At 40.9% G+C, this 18,214-nt stretch overlaps 1 protein-coding gene across 3 annotated transcripts in view; it reads right to left on the bottom strand.

Annotated features, from left to right (window-relative positions):
- The window catches only part of deptor (DEP domain containing MTOR-interacting protein), a 56,292-nt gene extending 38,318 nt beyond the window's left edge, over window positions 1-17,974 (bottom strand). The window contains exons 1-3 of one of the 3 annotated variants that reach the window (XM_039735364.1): window positions 17,633-17,974; window positions 13,246-13,424; window positions 2,043-2,166 (exon numbers count right to left, since the gene is read on the bottom strand). In XM_039735364.1, coding sequence (XP_039591298.1) covers window positions 2,043-2,166; window positions 13,246-13,424; window positions 17,633-17,721 — 392 coding nt within the window. In that variant the 5' untranslated portion in view covers window positions 17,722-17,974. Of the gene's footprint in view, window positions 1-2,042; window positions 2,167-13,245; window positions 13,425-16,506; window positions 16,578-17,355; window positions 17,437-17,632 lie in introns of those variants that run through there. The other 2 variants (XM_039735365.1, XM_039735366.1) reach the window with 2 other exon arrangements.
- Window positions 17,975-18,214: the final 240 nt, after the last annotated feature.

Below are 18,214 nucleotides of genomic sequence, written 5' to 3'. Positions count from 1 at the left end.
CATCACTGACTGTGAAAACTTTACACTGGACCTCAAGCAACGTGGATTCTGTGCCTCTCCTCTCTTCCTCCAGACTCTGGGACCTTGATTTCCAAAGGAAATGCAAAATTTACTTTCATCAGAGAACATAACTTTGGACCACTCAGCAGCAGTCCAGGCGAGACGCTTCTGACGCTGTCTCTTGTTCAAGAGTGGCTTGACACAAGGAATGCGACAGCTGAAACCCATGTCTTGCATACGTCTGTGTGTGGTGGTTCTTGAAGCACTGACTCCAGCTGCAGTCCACTCTTTGTGAATCTCCCCCACAGTTTTGAATGGGTTTTGTTTCACAATCCTCTCCAGGGTGCGGTTATCTCTATTGCTTGTACATTTTTTCTACCACATCTTGTCCTTCCCTTCGCCTCTCTATTAATGTGCTTGGACACAGAGCTCTGTGAACAGCCAGCCTCTTTAGCAATGACCTTTTGTGTCTTGCCCTGCTTGTGCAAGGTGTCAATGGTCGTCTTTTGGACAACTGTCAAGTCAGCAGTTTTTCCCATGTAGCCTACTGAACTAGACTGAGAGACCATTTAAAGGCTTTTGCAGGTGTTTTGAGTTAATTAGCTGATTAGAGTTTGGCACCAGGTGTCTTCAATATTGAACCTTTTCACAATATTCTAATTTTCCGAGATACTGAATTTGGGACTTCCATTAGTTGCCAGTTATAATCATCAAAATTAAAAGAAATAAACATTTGAAATACATCAGTCTGTGTGTAATGAATGAATCTAATATACAAGTTTCACTTTTTGAATGGAATTACTGAAATAAATCAACTTTGTCATGATATTCTAATTTTATGACTGGCACCTGTACTAGTAAAAACAAATCTTTAAAAGAGATAAAATAAAAATAAATTCAATTGCTTTATAAGAATAAATAAAATATAACTGAAATAATTCAGAAAAAGGATTACATTAGCATAGTCATAATTATTGTATGTTCACATAAAATCTAAGGTTAATACAATGTGATGGAGGCAGCTTTACGTATATTCCAAACTAATCTGGACCAAAACTGCGAAACCTGCACTCCTTAAAAAAACAAGGTTTTACTAATTCAAAAACGAAGCAAGAAAGTGACAAACAGGAAGAACACAAAGTACCAGCAAAGTAAATAGAAGGCAAACCAAATTGCCTTATTGGTTCTAGTTTTGGAGGTTTGAACCTTGCCTAAAAGGTAGCATAGCTTGTCTACAAGGTTCAGAAATTTTCTGACACCAGCACAAATTACTGTGGCCACACTACCTCCATAAACATTTGTCTAAATCTGGACAGCAATCACCAAGGGCTGGTTGATGCAGATAAGGTGCCCTTATAAATCTTCCAGGAACCAGTTCTAGGGTCAGGGACATCTCCAAAAAATCATTTGGCCTCAAGAGTTCCCACTTGTGGACCCAGGACTCAATGGACTTGTGAGTTCCAGTTTGCACCTAAAGGCCAAGGCAAGCCTGGTGGTACTATTAGTTTCAAAGAAGCAACATCGTGAAATCATTTCCATGCCCTTGCCCTCATCTTCCATACAGAATACAGAAACCACCCAGACCTTCTGACTAATTTTAGGACCTTCCCATCTGATTGTATATGAAAAGTAATTAATTTTGGGATACTCCATAAACTTTTCAAGCACACAAATGGCTAGTACCTGCTTAGCAACACTCTGGATTCCTCCTTCCAAAGTACTTGAGTACAAAGAGTGAAGGCTACCCACATAATATCCTTATTATAGTAATAATAATAAATAGTAACAACAACAACCACCACCATTATCATCATCTGTGAACAACCACTATCACTGGTTTACCTACTTTGTATCTTACAGAAGCTTGCCTGTGCCAGTGAGTATTATTTGCCAGGAAAAGTTTGCCCAGACCCATATCCCATTTGGCCAACTGCCCTATGTCCCCTTCTACTTGGCACTTATATGGTAGTTCAGTACTGTGTCACAACAGTAACAATAAAAATGATGCAAAACTCAAGGCTACTTACTACTAAACTACTTACTTCTCATAGAGGCTTTGCCCTCTCATAAACACTTTGACTTCTTTGCTGAGTGGAAATGTACCATCATCTTTTCGGAATCTGTACAGGAGTTTTGCATCTTTGAAATCGGAATACTCATCACACACTAAAAGAAAACAATACCAAAAAGGATCACAATCTGTTCAAATGGCTTCTTGAATATCCATGTATCCATTTTATACATTACATGGGTATAGCAATTGGGGCAAATTTTGGTAGCACCAGGCAAAAAACAAAAATGGTACACTACTTTAGGGCATACAAACTTCTACAATCACGGGTTAAACTATTCTCCATATTTGTGGTGTGTGAGAGGAAACCCGAGTGCACCAGGACATGAGAAGAATGTGCAAACTGCATGCAAAATTTGCCCAGGTAAGGAACTGAACCCAGCTCGTTGAAACCAGAAGACTGTAGCTTCAAACTCTGTATCACAGTGTAATTGTTTATCAAGCAAGCTACACATTATAGTAATTGAAAAGAACATGCGTGAAAAAATGAGATGAAGCAAAAGCAAATTTCAAAGAATTGTACAATGTGGTCTATGCTAAGGAAAAATTAAAACCTATGCATTTTCAGAGACAGATGTCAATACATGTACATTTTACGCGTTTTTGTGTGTTAAAGTATATATATTTACTGTATATGTGTTTTCATACCCTATTAACACGCATCTGCCTATCACTTACTTGGCATTTTGTGATTAAATAAAATTCTGAAGTCCAAAAAAAATAAAATGTAATAATAAAAAAAATCACTGGAGTCATTTCTTGTCAAGTGTAAATTTGTTTGGTGGAGTTCTAATGAAACAGGATGACACCTGCTTTTCCCATTATGGTGACATTCATGATTGCAATACTAAAGCTGCATCAGTAACAGACACCATATTGGATGCATGCACTAACAGAGAACATACATTTCACCAAAAAAGGGTTACATAATAACTTTTATACAGCTGGTTCATGGAAGCCCACTACCTTGTCTGCTCATTCAAGGACTGGACTCAGTTAAAAGAGCTCAGAGAAACTTGAGCTTTACAACAGACTAAGTCAGGTTGGAAACATGCACTGGTATGGCGCGTTGCCACATCCACCACACAACACAACAGATTGTGATCCTAGTTGACAACCCCCAAGGCAGACACACGGTCCAGTCCCATACTTCGGAAATGACCATCTGTCTGCCGCAGCCAGGTGTTACATAGGTGTCCCCTTGGCCTGGTCCAGCCACTCAGGTCCTCAACAATGAGGATTGTGTGAGCCGGATCACCCTCAGGGAATCGTGTCATATGGCTGTAGTGCCTTAGTTGATGTTCCCTTACAATGCAGCTAATGTGTCTGACTCAGGTCTCTGTGAGCAACTGCTCATTTGACACAAAGTCAAATCAGCGGTACCCAAGGATTCTCTGAAGAGACACAGTACTGAAGGAGCCCAGTCTTCACCTCAGGTCACTGGATAGTGTCCATCTCTTGCAACCATATAGCAAGACAGGAAGCACCAAGACTCTAAAGACTTAGAACTTCGCCCTTTTGCATAGATATCGGGAGCACCACACACCCCTTTTCAGCGACCTTATGAACCCCTATACTCTCCTAATCTGTCAACTGATTTCATAAGAATAGTCACCAAAGACATGAATGTCACTGTCGAGGTAAGTAAACCTCTCGACAAGGTCGACACTCTCCATAGACAGACACACTGCTGATGGCTGTTTCCAAGAGGCCAATAAAGGCCTGAATCCTGTTTTTCATCCAGGACACTCTCAAGCCCAGACACTCCGACTCCTCACTCAGTGTCTCGAGAGTCCTGATCAGAGCCTCCATTGACTCAATGAAGATCACAACATCATTGGCCAAGTCAGGATCAGTGAATCTTTCTTCACCAACAGGTGCCCCACAGCCGCTGGACCTCACGACCTTGCTTAACACCCAAGCATTGAACAGAGTAGGATCGAGAACACATCCCAGATGAACCCCAGAATAAACTGGGAAAAATGCAGAGGTTCTGCCTCCACTCAGCACAGCACACACAGTACCAGTGTACAGGTCGGCCATGATATCCAGCAACCTTGAGAGGATCCGTCACAGTCTCAGGATGTCTCACAGGGCAGCTCGATCAACTGAGTTGAACACTTTATGAAAATCAACAAAGGCTGCAAAGAAACTCTGCACACATTCGCGTTTGCGCTCCATGAGAGCCCTCAGTGTTACAGTATAATGCGTTCAATGGTAGACTTCTTAGGAGTAAAACCAGACTGCTCCAGTCGCTGAGTAAGTGATCACAGATCCTAGAGACCAACACAATCCTCATAGCCTGCCCTGTCAGTGCCTGTGGTCGCATTGAAGTCACCAATGACTAGAGGAGTGTCACCTCGTGGGCACCCATCAACCACCAAGCGAAGTTGTGAATAAAATGTCTCCAACACTGAGATATCATTCATTTGCATACATTAAGACAACAGACAAAAAACCCAGAGAATGCCTTAGTCGAAGTCTCATAATTCACTGAAAGGAATGACATCGGACACCATTGGAAGGAGACTATCCACTACAGCAACAGCTATTCCATGAGTATGACAGCCATCAGAGCAACCAGGCCAATAAAAGGTGTACCCACCTACAGAGATCTGGCCAGTCCCAGGTCTGCGAACCTCAGTGAGTGCCTCCACTGAAATGCAGAGTTTACACAGCTCCTCCGACAGCAGAAGAAGAAGATCATCATGCCGGAGAGACAAGATGTTCCACACACCTATCCGGATGGGCCACCTCAAAATGGGACCCAAGTGCTACCACGCAGGGGGCAATGCCTCAGCACCACATGAGTTCCGAAAACCCAACAGGCCTGTATATATATATATATATATATATTTACCAAACTTAGTTTTCTAATTTCTATATTGTTTCCAAAACAAAGAACTTATGAAATAACACATCACTTAATTAGCCCAGGAGTCCAATAAAAACAAAAGCTGATTGGAACATAAATCTGCAGCCACAGTGTGCCCCCAAGACTAAGTTTGGGAAACACTGACTTAGACCGATGTTAGTGAGTCAGAACACACTGGAGAAACAACTCATTGAGAACTGTGTATGCTGAATTTTGTGAATGAGCATTCAGAAAAGCATGGAGGGGATGAGGAAAAATGGTTGAACCTCTTCTATAGTTGGCAAAGACTGGCAATCTTTGAGAATTAATTGACAATTTAAAATATTCAAGTCTCAAGGACAACAGATGATGGACTAGCTAAAATGCATACTGTTCCAATAGGTAAGCAACATTTACAGAACAACTTTCTCTCTGCAGTGCATAAAGTTTAAAGGTCTTGCACTGATAACAGTAGGCTAAAATGCTAAAATGAATAGTTGAGTTGCAGTGAATTAAAATAAAAGGCTCACTGGCATGAAAACAGGCAGAGTTTGCACTATTGCCTTGTATCCAAGAGAGACTGTTTTCAATTTCTAGGTTTGCTAAGTATGTGTAACCTTGTCCCTAGTGGGAAATCTCTGGATACTCTGGTTTTCCACTCACATTCCTAAAGCTAATGTCACATTACGTAACTTCTAGCCATGGGGTATGTCAGATTTACTGTCAAGTTAAAATGGCTGACTAGCACATTTTCTGACTAAGTGCTATCCTTCCACTGAAGTGGTGCTTGCCCCTTTTGGTGACTGCTAATAACACACTGCCTTACTATATTCTGTGCTGTTCAAAGGGTTAAAAGATACAGTGAGTTCAGCCTCAGACGCTGTCCTTTTTTTTCTTTTTCCATTCTGTAATGGCACATAAAACCTGAGACATCAGACAGACAACTTTCTCTTCTGTTTGTAAGGTTCAAAACACATGCATCTCTTCCTAATTCCTCGTTGCTGTATTATATGAACATTCATTGCTTGTCAGCTCTCATGCATATCCCTAAACTAGCTGGAGGGAGTCACCAGGCATGTCACATTATGTGAGCACATGCTTCCGACTGCCTCAGACTCTAAAAAATCAATGGAAATGTTGCATAATCTAACACAGCCTTAAGACGTATTTTAAAACTTGTAGTGCTGGTTGGACTTCAAACCCTGAGGTTGTGGGTTCAGATCCTGCTACTGACGTTGTGTGACCCTGAGCAAGTCACTTGACCCGCCTTTGCTCCAATTTGAAAGTCTAAAGAAATGTAACCAATTGTATCATAAAAGCCGTCATGGGTAAAGGTGTCAGTCAAATAAGTAAAAGTAAAACTGGGGACTCTTGTCATTACTCTGTGATCTTCCAGGAATGTGAATGAGTCTGAGGCTGTCTTACTCTTTTACAATCGCCATCTGTTGTCAACTGGTGATAGCTTAAAAATTAATTAATAGACAGATATGGTAGGTTTCCATTTATGTTAATTAGATTCTATTTTGTTTTCTGTGTGATTTAATAAATCTGTATCTATATACTCTACATATTTAGTATAATCCATACTTGCATTTTACACTGACAATCTGTCACAGAGCCCTGCACTCAGTGAAGGGCACTACACAAAAATAAACTGTATGGTGATGTTTTGCATGTGACTTGTTTAAGGGGACTCTGTTTTCTTTCCTGCATTTCAAAGCCTTAAGTGTGCTCTGGGATGGGCTGGTTGCTAAGTAATTCTGCCTTATCTCCAGTATGACCAGAAAACAATTTGGCTTTCTGTGATCCTGTGATAGAGAAAGCAAGAGTGCAAAATGAAGAGATGGTTGAACAATTAATAATTTTCATCCTTGAAGGGACACAAAAAGCTGAACCCTCACTCACTAAACATGAGCTACTTTTCAAAAGCACCGAAGAGCATATTAACCCTGGCAGTCAGTGTCTGTAACAGGCAAGTACAGTGGATGAAAGTTGAAGGGGTATTTTTTCCAGCTTTTTGAAACTACTTTAGCTGATATGAAGCTGACAAGCAGTTGAGTAACTAATGGGTCGGCTATGTGTGTAAAGTGATAACAGGTGCTCTTAACTCCTTGTACATTTTTCCGTTGCTCTTTATCCAATCAATCATTTTGGCTCAGGCAGTTACAGAAAATTATTAAAAGTAAAGCACGTCAGTGGGAGCCTAGCTGGTATGGACTGGCACGAGAGTGCTCACCTTGCAGTAAGTGAATAGTTAGGTTTTTTTCTCTTGTAGATGCATGAATGATCAGTGAACAATTTTCTAAGAATTAGTGTGTCAAAGCTGCTAATCAGGATAAAGATGGCCCAGATTGAAAGCATTCCTAGTTGCACTTTGTCAAAATGAAGACTGAAAGCAAAAAGTACATCTATTCACCATCCACCAGACATCCTAACAACCAACAACCATCTACAGCAGAAGCATGAAGAGTTAACAAAAACCTTTTAATATTGAATCAGAAACAAGTATCCTACAGTACTTACTTAAGCACACAAATATGATCTCCCATGTACTAAAATATGTAAATTGCAAGTTTCTAACTGTGGCAATCTATAGAGCATAGTTCCTCTTACACAACCACATCAACATAGACGCTACACACGGCAAAATCAAGTATTGGGTGTTGGTGTTAAATTAAGAAATATTGTTCTAAGAGAGGCAGCTGTGTTCAACTTATTCTTGAAAGACTTCCGTAAGATTACCATTACAATAAAGGCACTTTATACTTTATGAACACCAGAGGAAGCCGAAGAGCAGCCAATCTCAGACATAACCACACAGACAAAGTCCCATTTAAATAAAACCAGTTTATCTTTACATGTACCTTCCATAAAGGCTCCAGTAGTACAATAAACACAATTCTCTTCACGATTTCTCTATCTTTAATCCTAACCTACACCACTCCAGTGAGCTGTGTTAACTTCCACCAGACTCTGACTCGCCTGGATGAGGTCGGACGACTTCTTCAATCCCATACTTGGTTTGACCTGATGGAAGTACTTCCGTGTCAAACAGATGTCCCAGAAAGTAGGAATGAAGAATCCCTGAAGCACCCCCTGGTTCCCCCAATGAACCCAACAAGGCTGTTCTTGAGGACTACATTTACGTTTACTTATTTGGCTAACGCCTTTATCCTAGACGATGTACAACATTTATGATATAATCGATTACATTTCTTTTGGTTTTCCAGTTGGAGCACATGCAGGTCAAGTGACTTGCTCATGGTCACATGGTGTCACTAGTGGGATATGAACCCACAACCTCATGGTCTAATGTCCAAAGCATTGACCACTACTCCACATATATCCACTCTTCAACATCCAGTGTGCCTTGTATCTGTTCAGGCACAACCACCCAGGAATGCTGCCTCCTTTTGGGTCGGGGTAATTCACGGTCCTCCTGGGATGACTCCTCTTGTCCTTCCATTATACTGTTCTCCCAGCTGGGTATTGTTCCTGGGTCCAACCTGGCCAGGATGCAAGTGTACCCACCACCAAATTGGCATCTTCTGCCTGTCTTCTGGGTGAAAGAGGATGATCTTTGGCCTATTTCTTGCGGTATCTTTGGGCTGACTTCCCTTCCAATTAAGGAACCATGCTCTATCCTGGCCACGACACCCATACATGTGTGCCATCCATCACAACTGACATTTGTGTATCTGATTAAAATAAACAGATGCTTCTCTAGGAAGCAATCTTTGACCTTGAGTCTCAATAACAAGAAAATATTCCATTACTCATGTTTAGACCATCTCACTATACTTTCAATTTGCATGCCAACAGCTACAGTATGAGCTAAATTGGTATATTAATATCTATAAAAGCTTCCCCTGAACAAAGAATTGTTAGCATATCTGTGATTAGAATGCAAGAATAACATCTTGCGTGGTATGCTCCTAAGATGTCTTTGTTAAATACATTTCTTATGCAATATACTTGCTGGAGTTCTGAGAGCCTACTGTAAGTATATAACTGTGACAAAGTGAACCAGGAATCAAGAGTTATCTGGGATCAAGATTTTTTCTCCGTATCACATGCTATCATATGCTATCACTGCATTTCCAAAACTAGAAAACAGGGATTTATTCATGCCTGCTCAATATGTGCCAAGCACCAGTCCCCTTCACATGTCCAAGAAATAGACTGCAGAATTCTATCACGACAGGATGTCTTTTAAATTACAAAAGGGTGGACTGGTCTTCAGCACCAAAGACTGAAAACACATGGTCATAAAAGAGTGATGATTTGTGAGTTAGAGGGCACTACAGGGATTAGTTATGGTCAGCTGAATCCATCACTTATGGATAATTAAACATGACCTAGGCATGTGCAGATTGGGTGCCCAGAACATTGACTCCTGAAATGAAGCATCATTGCATGTAAATGTTCCCAAAGAAAATCCTAGGCTAACGAATTTGGACTTGGAGAAATTTAACATGCATTTCACAACTGAGATTGAAACATAGATAGATTACTATGCCCCAGTGTCTATAAATGTCAAAACAATAGAAACAAGATGATTCTCTAGTGCCAAATAAATTCAAGATCTATGCCAGTGCTTGCAAGGTCATGAGCACAGCTTTGTGGGAAATTGAAGGTATAGACCATATCAACTACAGTACAGGTAGTTGTCGACTTACGACCATGTTTGATTTTGATGGACTGGTCATCAGCTGATCTGGACGTAAGACGGACCAGTGTATGTATTCAAACCTGACCATATACACTCACCTAAAGGATTATTAGGAACACCATACTAATATGGTGTTTGACCCCCTTTCGCCTTCAGAACTGCCTTAATTCTACGTGGCATTGATTCAACAAGGTGCTGAAAACATTCTTTAGAAATGTTGGCCCATATTGATAGGATAGCATCTTGCAGTTGATGGAGATTTGTGGGATGCACATCCAGGGCACGAAGCTCCCGTTCCACCACATCCCAAAGATGCTCTATTGGGTTGAGATCTGGTGACTGTGGGGGCCATTTTTGTACAGTGAACTCATTGTCATGTTCAAGAAACCAATTTGAAATGATTCGAGCTTTGTGGCATAGTGCATTATCCTGCTGGAAGTAGCCATCAGAGGATGGGTACATGGTGGTCATGAAGGGATGGACATGGTCAGAAACAATGTTCAGGTAGCCCGTGGCATTTAAACGATGCCCAATTGGCACTAAGGGGCCTAAAGTGTGCCAAGAAAACATCCCCCACACCATTACACCACCACCACCAGCCTGCACAGTGGTAACAAGGCATGATGGATCCATGTTCTCATTCTGTTTACGCCAAGTTCTGACTATGTCTCAACAGAAATCGAGACTCATCAGACCAGGCAACATTTTTCCAGTCTTCAACTGTCCAATTTTGGTGAGCTCATGCAAATTGTAGCCTCTTTTTCCTATTTGTAGTGGAGATGAGTGGTACCCGGTGGGGTCTTCTGTTGTTGTAGCCCATCCGCCTCAAGGTTGTGCGTGTTGTGGCTTCACAAATGCTTTACTGCATACCTCGGTTGTAACGAGTGGTTATTTCATTCAAAGTTGCTCTTCTATCAGCTTGAATCAGTCGGCCCATTCTCCTCTGACCTCTAGCATCAACAAGGCATTTTCGCCCACAGGACTGCCGCATACTGGATGTTTTTCCCTTTTCACACCATTCTTTGTAAACCCTAGAAATGGTTGTGCGTGAAAATCCCAGTAACTGAGCAGATTGTGAAATACTCATACTGGCACCAACAACCATGCCACGCTCCAAATTGCTTAAATCATCTTTCTTTCCCATTCTGACATTCAGTTTGGAGTTCAGGAGATTGTCTTGACCAGGACCACACCCCTAAATGCATTGAAGCAACTGCCATGTGATTGGTTGATTAGATAATTGCATTAATGAGAAATTGAACAGGTGTTCCTAATAACCCTTTAGGTGAGTGTATATAGTACTGTACAATACGTCCCTTTAGTTATATTGTTTGTTTCAAATCCATTTCATCATCATTGTGTAGATTTTCAGTTTTTTTGTGTAAAATTATTTTTTATTTTGTTTCATTATTACTGATGCTCATATGGATGTCGGATTTTTAACAGCTTCACAAATACTTCATTTATCTGTGTTATGTTACATCATCAGTGTGAGCCTCTCTCAACTATGAGAGGACGAATTGTACCAACAGAGCTGGAGCACTCAAATGTTTTCTGTTTTAACATTTAAGCCTGTTAATAATAAACATTAACAGATAAAGGAGCTCAGTGTCACTTCATTACCCCTTCGTGTCGGTTCGCACGAAGCAGCACATCATGATTCAAAATGCAGAAGCTTCGGACATTAACCGGATTCAAAGCCAAAGCACAGCAGTACAGCGCATGTGGTGAACACCATTTACAACAGGATAACTTAAAGTCACATGTGATGACATTCATTTTCTTTCCTGCCTCATACTGGTTGATCACCTTCATTTTTATGTTGAGATCAATTTCATTTTTTTTCCCCTGTAATTGTAAGACAAATGCAACTGAACATAGTCAAAACTTCTGTAGGTAATAAATTGAGATTGAGATGAATGAGTCAAATCATAAAGAGCTAGTGTGGTGAAAACTGTGATCGGCCTGTGAAATGCCGTAACGGCTGTATGTTGACTGGTCGTAAGATGCATAGGTCAAAAGTCGACAACAACCTGTATATGCCTCTAAAGACCAACATAACTGGTCAAAATTTAGGCCGATTTTCTTAGGGGTTAGTCAACCATTCTCTTTCTATTTCATATTAATGCAACCCGCTCATACTGCATTAGATCCCAAGACTGCTCTGGGAAACTACAGATTCAAAAAGATAGCACACTCAGTCTCTCCAGACTTGGACCTATCGCTCATCTGCTGTCTGAAGCACTATCTAAATAAAATATGGTTTGAAAAAGTTGAAGACATGAAGTCAGCGAGCGAAGAGTCGAGTTGCAAAAACAAGACAAAATATTTTGAGTGGTATAAAAGGAGTTATATAGTTATAATACAAACTATTAGTTATAGTTATTTGATATTTTGTTGAGAGTTATGTTGTTATTCTGTTTATTTAGTTATTCTGTTTGCACTATTACTACTGATCTTCTTAACTCTTTATTACCTTATCTTTATTCCTCTTGTTGCACTGAGCATGTATATGACAAAAGAATTTCCCTCGGGATAAATAAAGTTCTTATCTATCTATCTATCTATCTATCTATCTATCTATCTATCTATCTATCTATCTATCTATCTATCTATCTATCTATCTATCTATCTCTACAATATTTTTGCAAATATTCAACAAGTGTATCAGTGTTCACTTGGAGTATTTAAAAAAGCTGGTTTTACTGGTGTTCCTCTCAATAGGATATGTTTAAAATGTTTTTTACAACTGGATGGGTGCACAACAGCTGCTGTGAATAAGCATGTCATTGGCAACATTTCCCAAACCACTGCCACAAGTAACAATGGCCAGAGATGTTGATGAAACACAGTGCTAAAATCACCAAGGAAATCAGAAATAAGGGTGATATACTGTAGTTTCCAAGCATGTCACCCTATTCCTGCTATGCCAACACAGCTTCCACAATGCACCAGTTGTAAAGCTGATAGGATACCCAGCCAAACAAGATGTATCTGGTACAAAGAGAGGACCTGCGCAGCCAGGTGCAAGATCAAGAATAGACAACCTGGATGCATATTTCAAGGCAGGTGGTGTTCTGTTTTCCAGAAAAAATGTCATTGTTTTCCCTCACTGTACACTCGTCCTTCACTTTTTTTTAACCTCATTAGAAGAATGTCCTGCATAACTGCATCCCCTTCAAACTCAACCAAGACTCAAGTTATACATTAACTCAGAAGGAATTCTCAAGTAACTAACTATGGAAAGGCACCCTTCCTTCTGCAGTTAGTTACGTATTCTCAGAGAGGTCAAGAGGGGATGGGAAAAAAAAGGGATTGCCCAGAACATATTTGCAGGGAGCAAAGGCGGCAGTTCTGGAAATAAGAAAAAAAATTCTGATTCACACTGAACATTAAAAAATGGCAGCACACATTCCTGTGGGATTTGGAGTGCCTAGGTGATTGAGTTAATTGAGACTTCACCAGCGCTGGGCACTCCAATCCAGTGTGGGCTGCTGATATCCAGTTAGTCTGACTTCACTCAGAGCTTGTTATAACCTGTAGAAGTCGTCCATCCACGACTTTCATCCCAGTGAAGCACATTTAGCAGTAAGAGACTATTAAGATAAAAACATGTTAGGTAATTGCTGGTCAATCTAAGAATCATACCATGATGGATGATATTGTGAGACATTAGTTTCTGCATAAGCTTCATTGCTGTCTCTCGATCCGGAGCCTCTTTGTGGTCAATCAGCCAATCGGTGAGCTCCCTGGCCACAAAGCAGTTTGGATAGGTGCGAAGATGATAACGTCGATCCTTTATGAGCTTGGCATCATGCAGGCGCAGCCTAAAATGAGGGAGACATTAAAGAATTTGAGAGAATTTACTCATACTGGATAAGGGACAAGATGAAATAAATTGAGAAGAAGAAAAATCACAAATTAAAAGCAAGAGATGGAAGTCAGAAGTACATAAATGAGAAACAGAAGAATAGCAGCAAATAGGGTTTATTCATTAAAAAAACAATACTGACAGATAGAATGGATGTTCATGTTTAAAATTGTGTTTTGTGCATAGGTTTAACAATATTTGTATAAATGTACAGTGTTCTGAGCTCATAAAAGACAAGTACATACATATGTACTGTACATGCATATATTCCAATTCACAACTGTGAGTCTATCATGGAATCAATTAGCACAAGGTGGGAAGCCATTATAGAGCATACACAAGTGTATACACAGACTGAGGGGAGTTTAGAATCAACGATTAACCTAACTTGAATATCTAAGAAGATGTGTAAGGAATAATTAAGTATCCAGAGGAAAACCCAAAGACATATGAAAACCAGAGGTGGAATTTAAATCCAGAAAGGTGGATGCATGAAACAGCAGCTTTAATAACTGCATCATCACGCTGCTCTATAATTGAGAATTGCCCTATTTAAAGAAAAAAAAAAAAGAACTGAATTAATATAGACTGACATGGCACTGCCCTGCACTGATTGGCACCATTACCTCATAGCTCCAGATTCTTCCATTGAAATCTTGTCCTGTTTACAGCATGTGTGCAGTTCTCTGTGTAGTTTTGCTTCACACACCTTAAAGTTATGATAGATAGGTTGACTGGTGACACTAAACTGGCTTTGCAATGGAATATTTCCAACCTTGCATCCAATGTTGCAGGGACAGGCTCCTCCCTCTGCAACCATATCCTTCTATATAAAAGCGGTCGGGATTGCCCTTCCGTCCCGTGAGTGCTACACAGGCGCGGAGTTTCACACACGCCCCGTCCATTTTGCAATGCATGATGGGATTTGTAGTTTCGTTTTTCCATGTAAAAGATGATTTTCTACTCCAGACTGTGCGATATCTTCTTCTTTACTATATAAAAGCGGTCGGGATTGTCCTTCCGTCCCGTGAGTGGAATGCGTAGCGGTATTCCGCTTATCACAGACTTACTACTTGCAGCTTGCGGTACGAATCGACATGATGTGAGCAGAGTTCTGGTGCTCCCATCGTCCCCTTGCTTTTGTGCGCGATGCGCTGGAAAAATAGACAAAATTATGTCTCTGGAAATAATTAATGTTGATGGAGTACAAATGCCACACCGCGTAGTAAATATCAGGGGGGTTCAAAAGGACGACCTCAATATAGAAAAAAAGTTTAAATTTCATCACAAAAATAACAGAAACTACGAGTATTAAAGTAATACCGCTCAAATGCAATATAACCAAATTAATGAGTTTGTATAAAATATCAAATTGATCTACATATTGAATTGCCTTAAGAAGTGGTCAACTAAAAAATCGGTCGCCTTAAAAGGCGCGTCAGCCTAGTACTGATATAAATGGGGTCATGAAAATATTACATTTGCTTAGTTTAGGTGTGAAGGCAGAGGGTCTGCAGTAAAAGGTGTTGACTGAAGAGTATATAGACTTGGATATTGAGGATGTCAGAATCCTTGTTGTAAATAGAGGAGCTCTCATGATATATCAGATACTCTAAAGCATTGCAAATTAAATCTCCTAAATACAGGAGACTCCCATAAAACAGACATATTGGGACAAAGAGCCCCAGTTAATCTGAAATACTGGGGTATTCATACAGGTGAATAGTAAACATGACAAACGGACAGAAGACTTTAATAAAGCAGAACATAAAGGGATATACATTACAAGAAAATATAAGTTTAGTAGAAGAGCGGATGTCTTTTATAAAAACAAGACTCAGCAATGTAGTGAAGAACTGAGTAGCCAGCACAAAAGGGGTGCAGTAGTGAACAGACTGGAGATATTTGTCACGTGGTGATCCAAAGGTAAAGCTGCAAATATAAGTAAAAGCCCCAAGTACAAGTATGGCTGTTTTCAACTAGCCATTGTTCAAGAATGAATTAATGGACAGATATTGTTAGATTCCATTTCTGGTAACCATTTTCAACTGGCTTTGTTTTCTTGTGTGTTTAAACAAATCTTTATGTGTATTCATATGGAAGTGCGAAACCACACAATGAAAATATATTATGGGATAACCCCTATCCTGTACGCATGTGACAATATCTCATATATATGTGAAAATATCTTGTACATACATAAAAGTATCCCGTTCATATGAGATAATTTCATGTACATACGGGATACCTGAAAGGCACTTTTGTAATTTCTTCAATCCATCTTTATCTTGTGTGAACGTGAAAACATTGTGGTCCCCGGTCGGACGCCCAGGAGGACCAGAGGAGGGCTTGTGCCTCCTCCAGACCGCGAGGGGGTGTCCGTCCTGGTTATGTTGGGGGCCACGGGTAGAGGGCTTGGAAGTCCAACCCTGTAGGGGCCCGTGGCCACCGCCAGGCGTCGCCCAGATGCCTGAGGAACCCCGGAGCCCAGCACTTCCGCCACACCAGGAAGTGCTGGGGGGAAGACGACAGGGGACACCCGGACAGCTTCCGGGTGTGCAGCCGACACTTTCGCCCCACTGGGGTGTGGCTAGGACTGATTGCCGGGAAGCAGCTGGAGCCCATCCGGGTTCCTATAAAAGGGGCCGCCTCCCTCCAGTCATTGGCGGAAGTCGGGTGGAAGAAGGACGGAGCTGGAGAGAGGATTGGAGGAGGCCAGAAAGGCATTGTTTGACTGTAAGGCCTGGACTTTGGGGGATCGGTGCTGGAGGCACTGGGGATTGGAGTGCACGGTAAATTTGTATATAGTGTAAATAAACAAGTGTGTTGGGTGAACTATGTTGTCCGTCTGTCTGTGTCCGGGCCAGCGTTCACAACATGTTGTACTTTAGTGAAAGTATCCCGTATATACAAGATATTTTCAAACTCGTACGTATGAAATAAGGGCTAGCCCATTCGTTTTTTTTAATTGCATGTTTCAGAGTTTCCATATATTCATTATGTCATTAGTAATCTGTAAAGTTTGTAATTGCATTTACCTATGAACTTGTTACAACGCTCTGACCCAGCACTCAATGAAGAACAATTTTCAAAAATGAGGTGAACTGAACTGAATTAAAACAAAGAAAACAAAATACAACATTGTCAAAACTGTTTAATCCCATTGAAGGTAAAGTGAACTAAAAGGTATCCTGGCAACATCATTCACAAATTAGAACCCAAACTAAGATGGGGCTGGTTCACTACAGGGGTGAATTATGAACAAGCAGTATTTACAAAAAGTAAATGTAGAACAGAAAAGTAACTGAACATACACATCTTTGGGATGTGAGTAGATTGAGAGGAATGCAAACAGACATAGGGAGAACATGCAAACTCCACAAAGAGAGTGACCTGGCACAGGATTCTGGATCCATTAGGCAATATTGCTAATCACTAAACCTGTGCAGCAAGGGATACCATGGGGCAACTAGAGAAAAGTTGGCTATATTAAAGATGTTTCAGTGTAAATAGACATGAGCCCCAGTAGGAACACCGAGATCTGAGATAAAGATGCAGTACAGAGGTGTATCCCATACATCACAAAGAAGTCTCAAACAAGGTCCCAAAGTATAAAGGTGTCACAGAGGCAGTGAAATATAAGAAATCAAGGAGACCCTTACTCAAACAGACTGGAGCCTCTGAATATGCGGGGTAAATAAACAGGCATGAGCTCAACAGGCAGGGATCTTAAGTCAGGCACAGACACAACACCACCATTGCCAGGCAGGTGCGGTCAGTACAGCCAAAACATTGGAGTAAATGCATGAGAGCACATTGAATTAAACAGATAACAAACAGCCTTCCTAGTACCACAGATACTGGAAGATAAAAAAAAAAACACTCACCATTGTCAAAAGAGAAGGTGCCCTACAGATAATCTGTTTAAAAACATTAAGGAAAGCCTGTTGACACAAAACGCTCCTAATGTTGAAAATCAAAGCCAAGTCACACATGAGAGAATGTAAACCAGCTCTGGATCACCTGCAGGGCGGGAGCCACATACATGTCATCCATTACACATCTTGGGCACTCCTTCCCTGAGGTGCCAACTTTCCTGGTGCAAGCTGTTTTTCTCATGCCTTGCAGACTGACAGCTACTGATGTGCAGAAAAGAGGTCTTACCTGAGCTGCTCTCCAGCAATCATCACTTCAGCTTTGTGGTGCCGCTCAGTGGCCTTCTTCTTAACACTGTTGACAATGCTCTCCATCATGTGGGATGACAGTCAGCCTTGATAAAAGACTGTCACTTCTAACAAGGCATTCTGCAAACTGAGGTGGGGCTGAACTTGCGATATTCTGTCACTTCCACAACATTGGTCTGATGTGCTTGCTGTGATCTGTAGATGAAGGAAACTGAACAAAGACCACCCTTCAAGACTTCAACAGTAAAGTCTCCCTGAAAGCACTGGCAGCAGCTTGGCACTTGACTCCCATGAACAGGGGGGCTGGGTCCTGTAACATGATCCACAGAACCTGCAGCCTCCTCCCCTCAGGCACAACTCACTGTAAATAATGTCTACGCCAAGAACTGTGTTTGTACAATTAATGTTCAACCCTGCTGGATCAGGTGTCACTTGTTGCCTGGAACACCATGGTGCAGCCCTGCAAACTGCAGGGAATAAAGTTCTTAGCAACACAGAATAAAGCAGCATTGAAAGGATTTAATAACAGTGCTTGTGTAGCCCAAAGCAAGGCTGGACTGAA

Source organism: Polypterus senegalus, chromosome 14 (genome assembly GCF_016835505.1).
Source record: "Polypterus senegalus isolate Bchr_013 chromosome 14, ASM1683550v1, whole genome shotgun sequence".
NCBI lineage: Eukaryota > Metazoa > Chordata > Cladistia > Polypteriformes > Polypteridae > Polypterus > Polypterus senegalus.
This window is presented reverse-complemented; position numbering and strand designations above follow the sequence as displayed.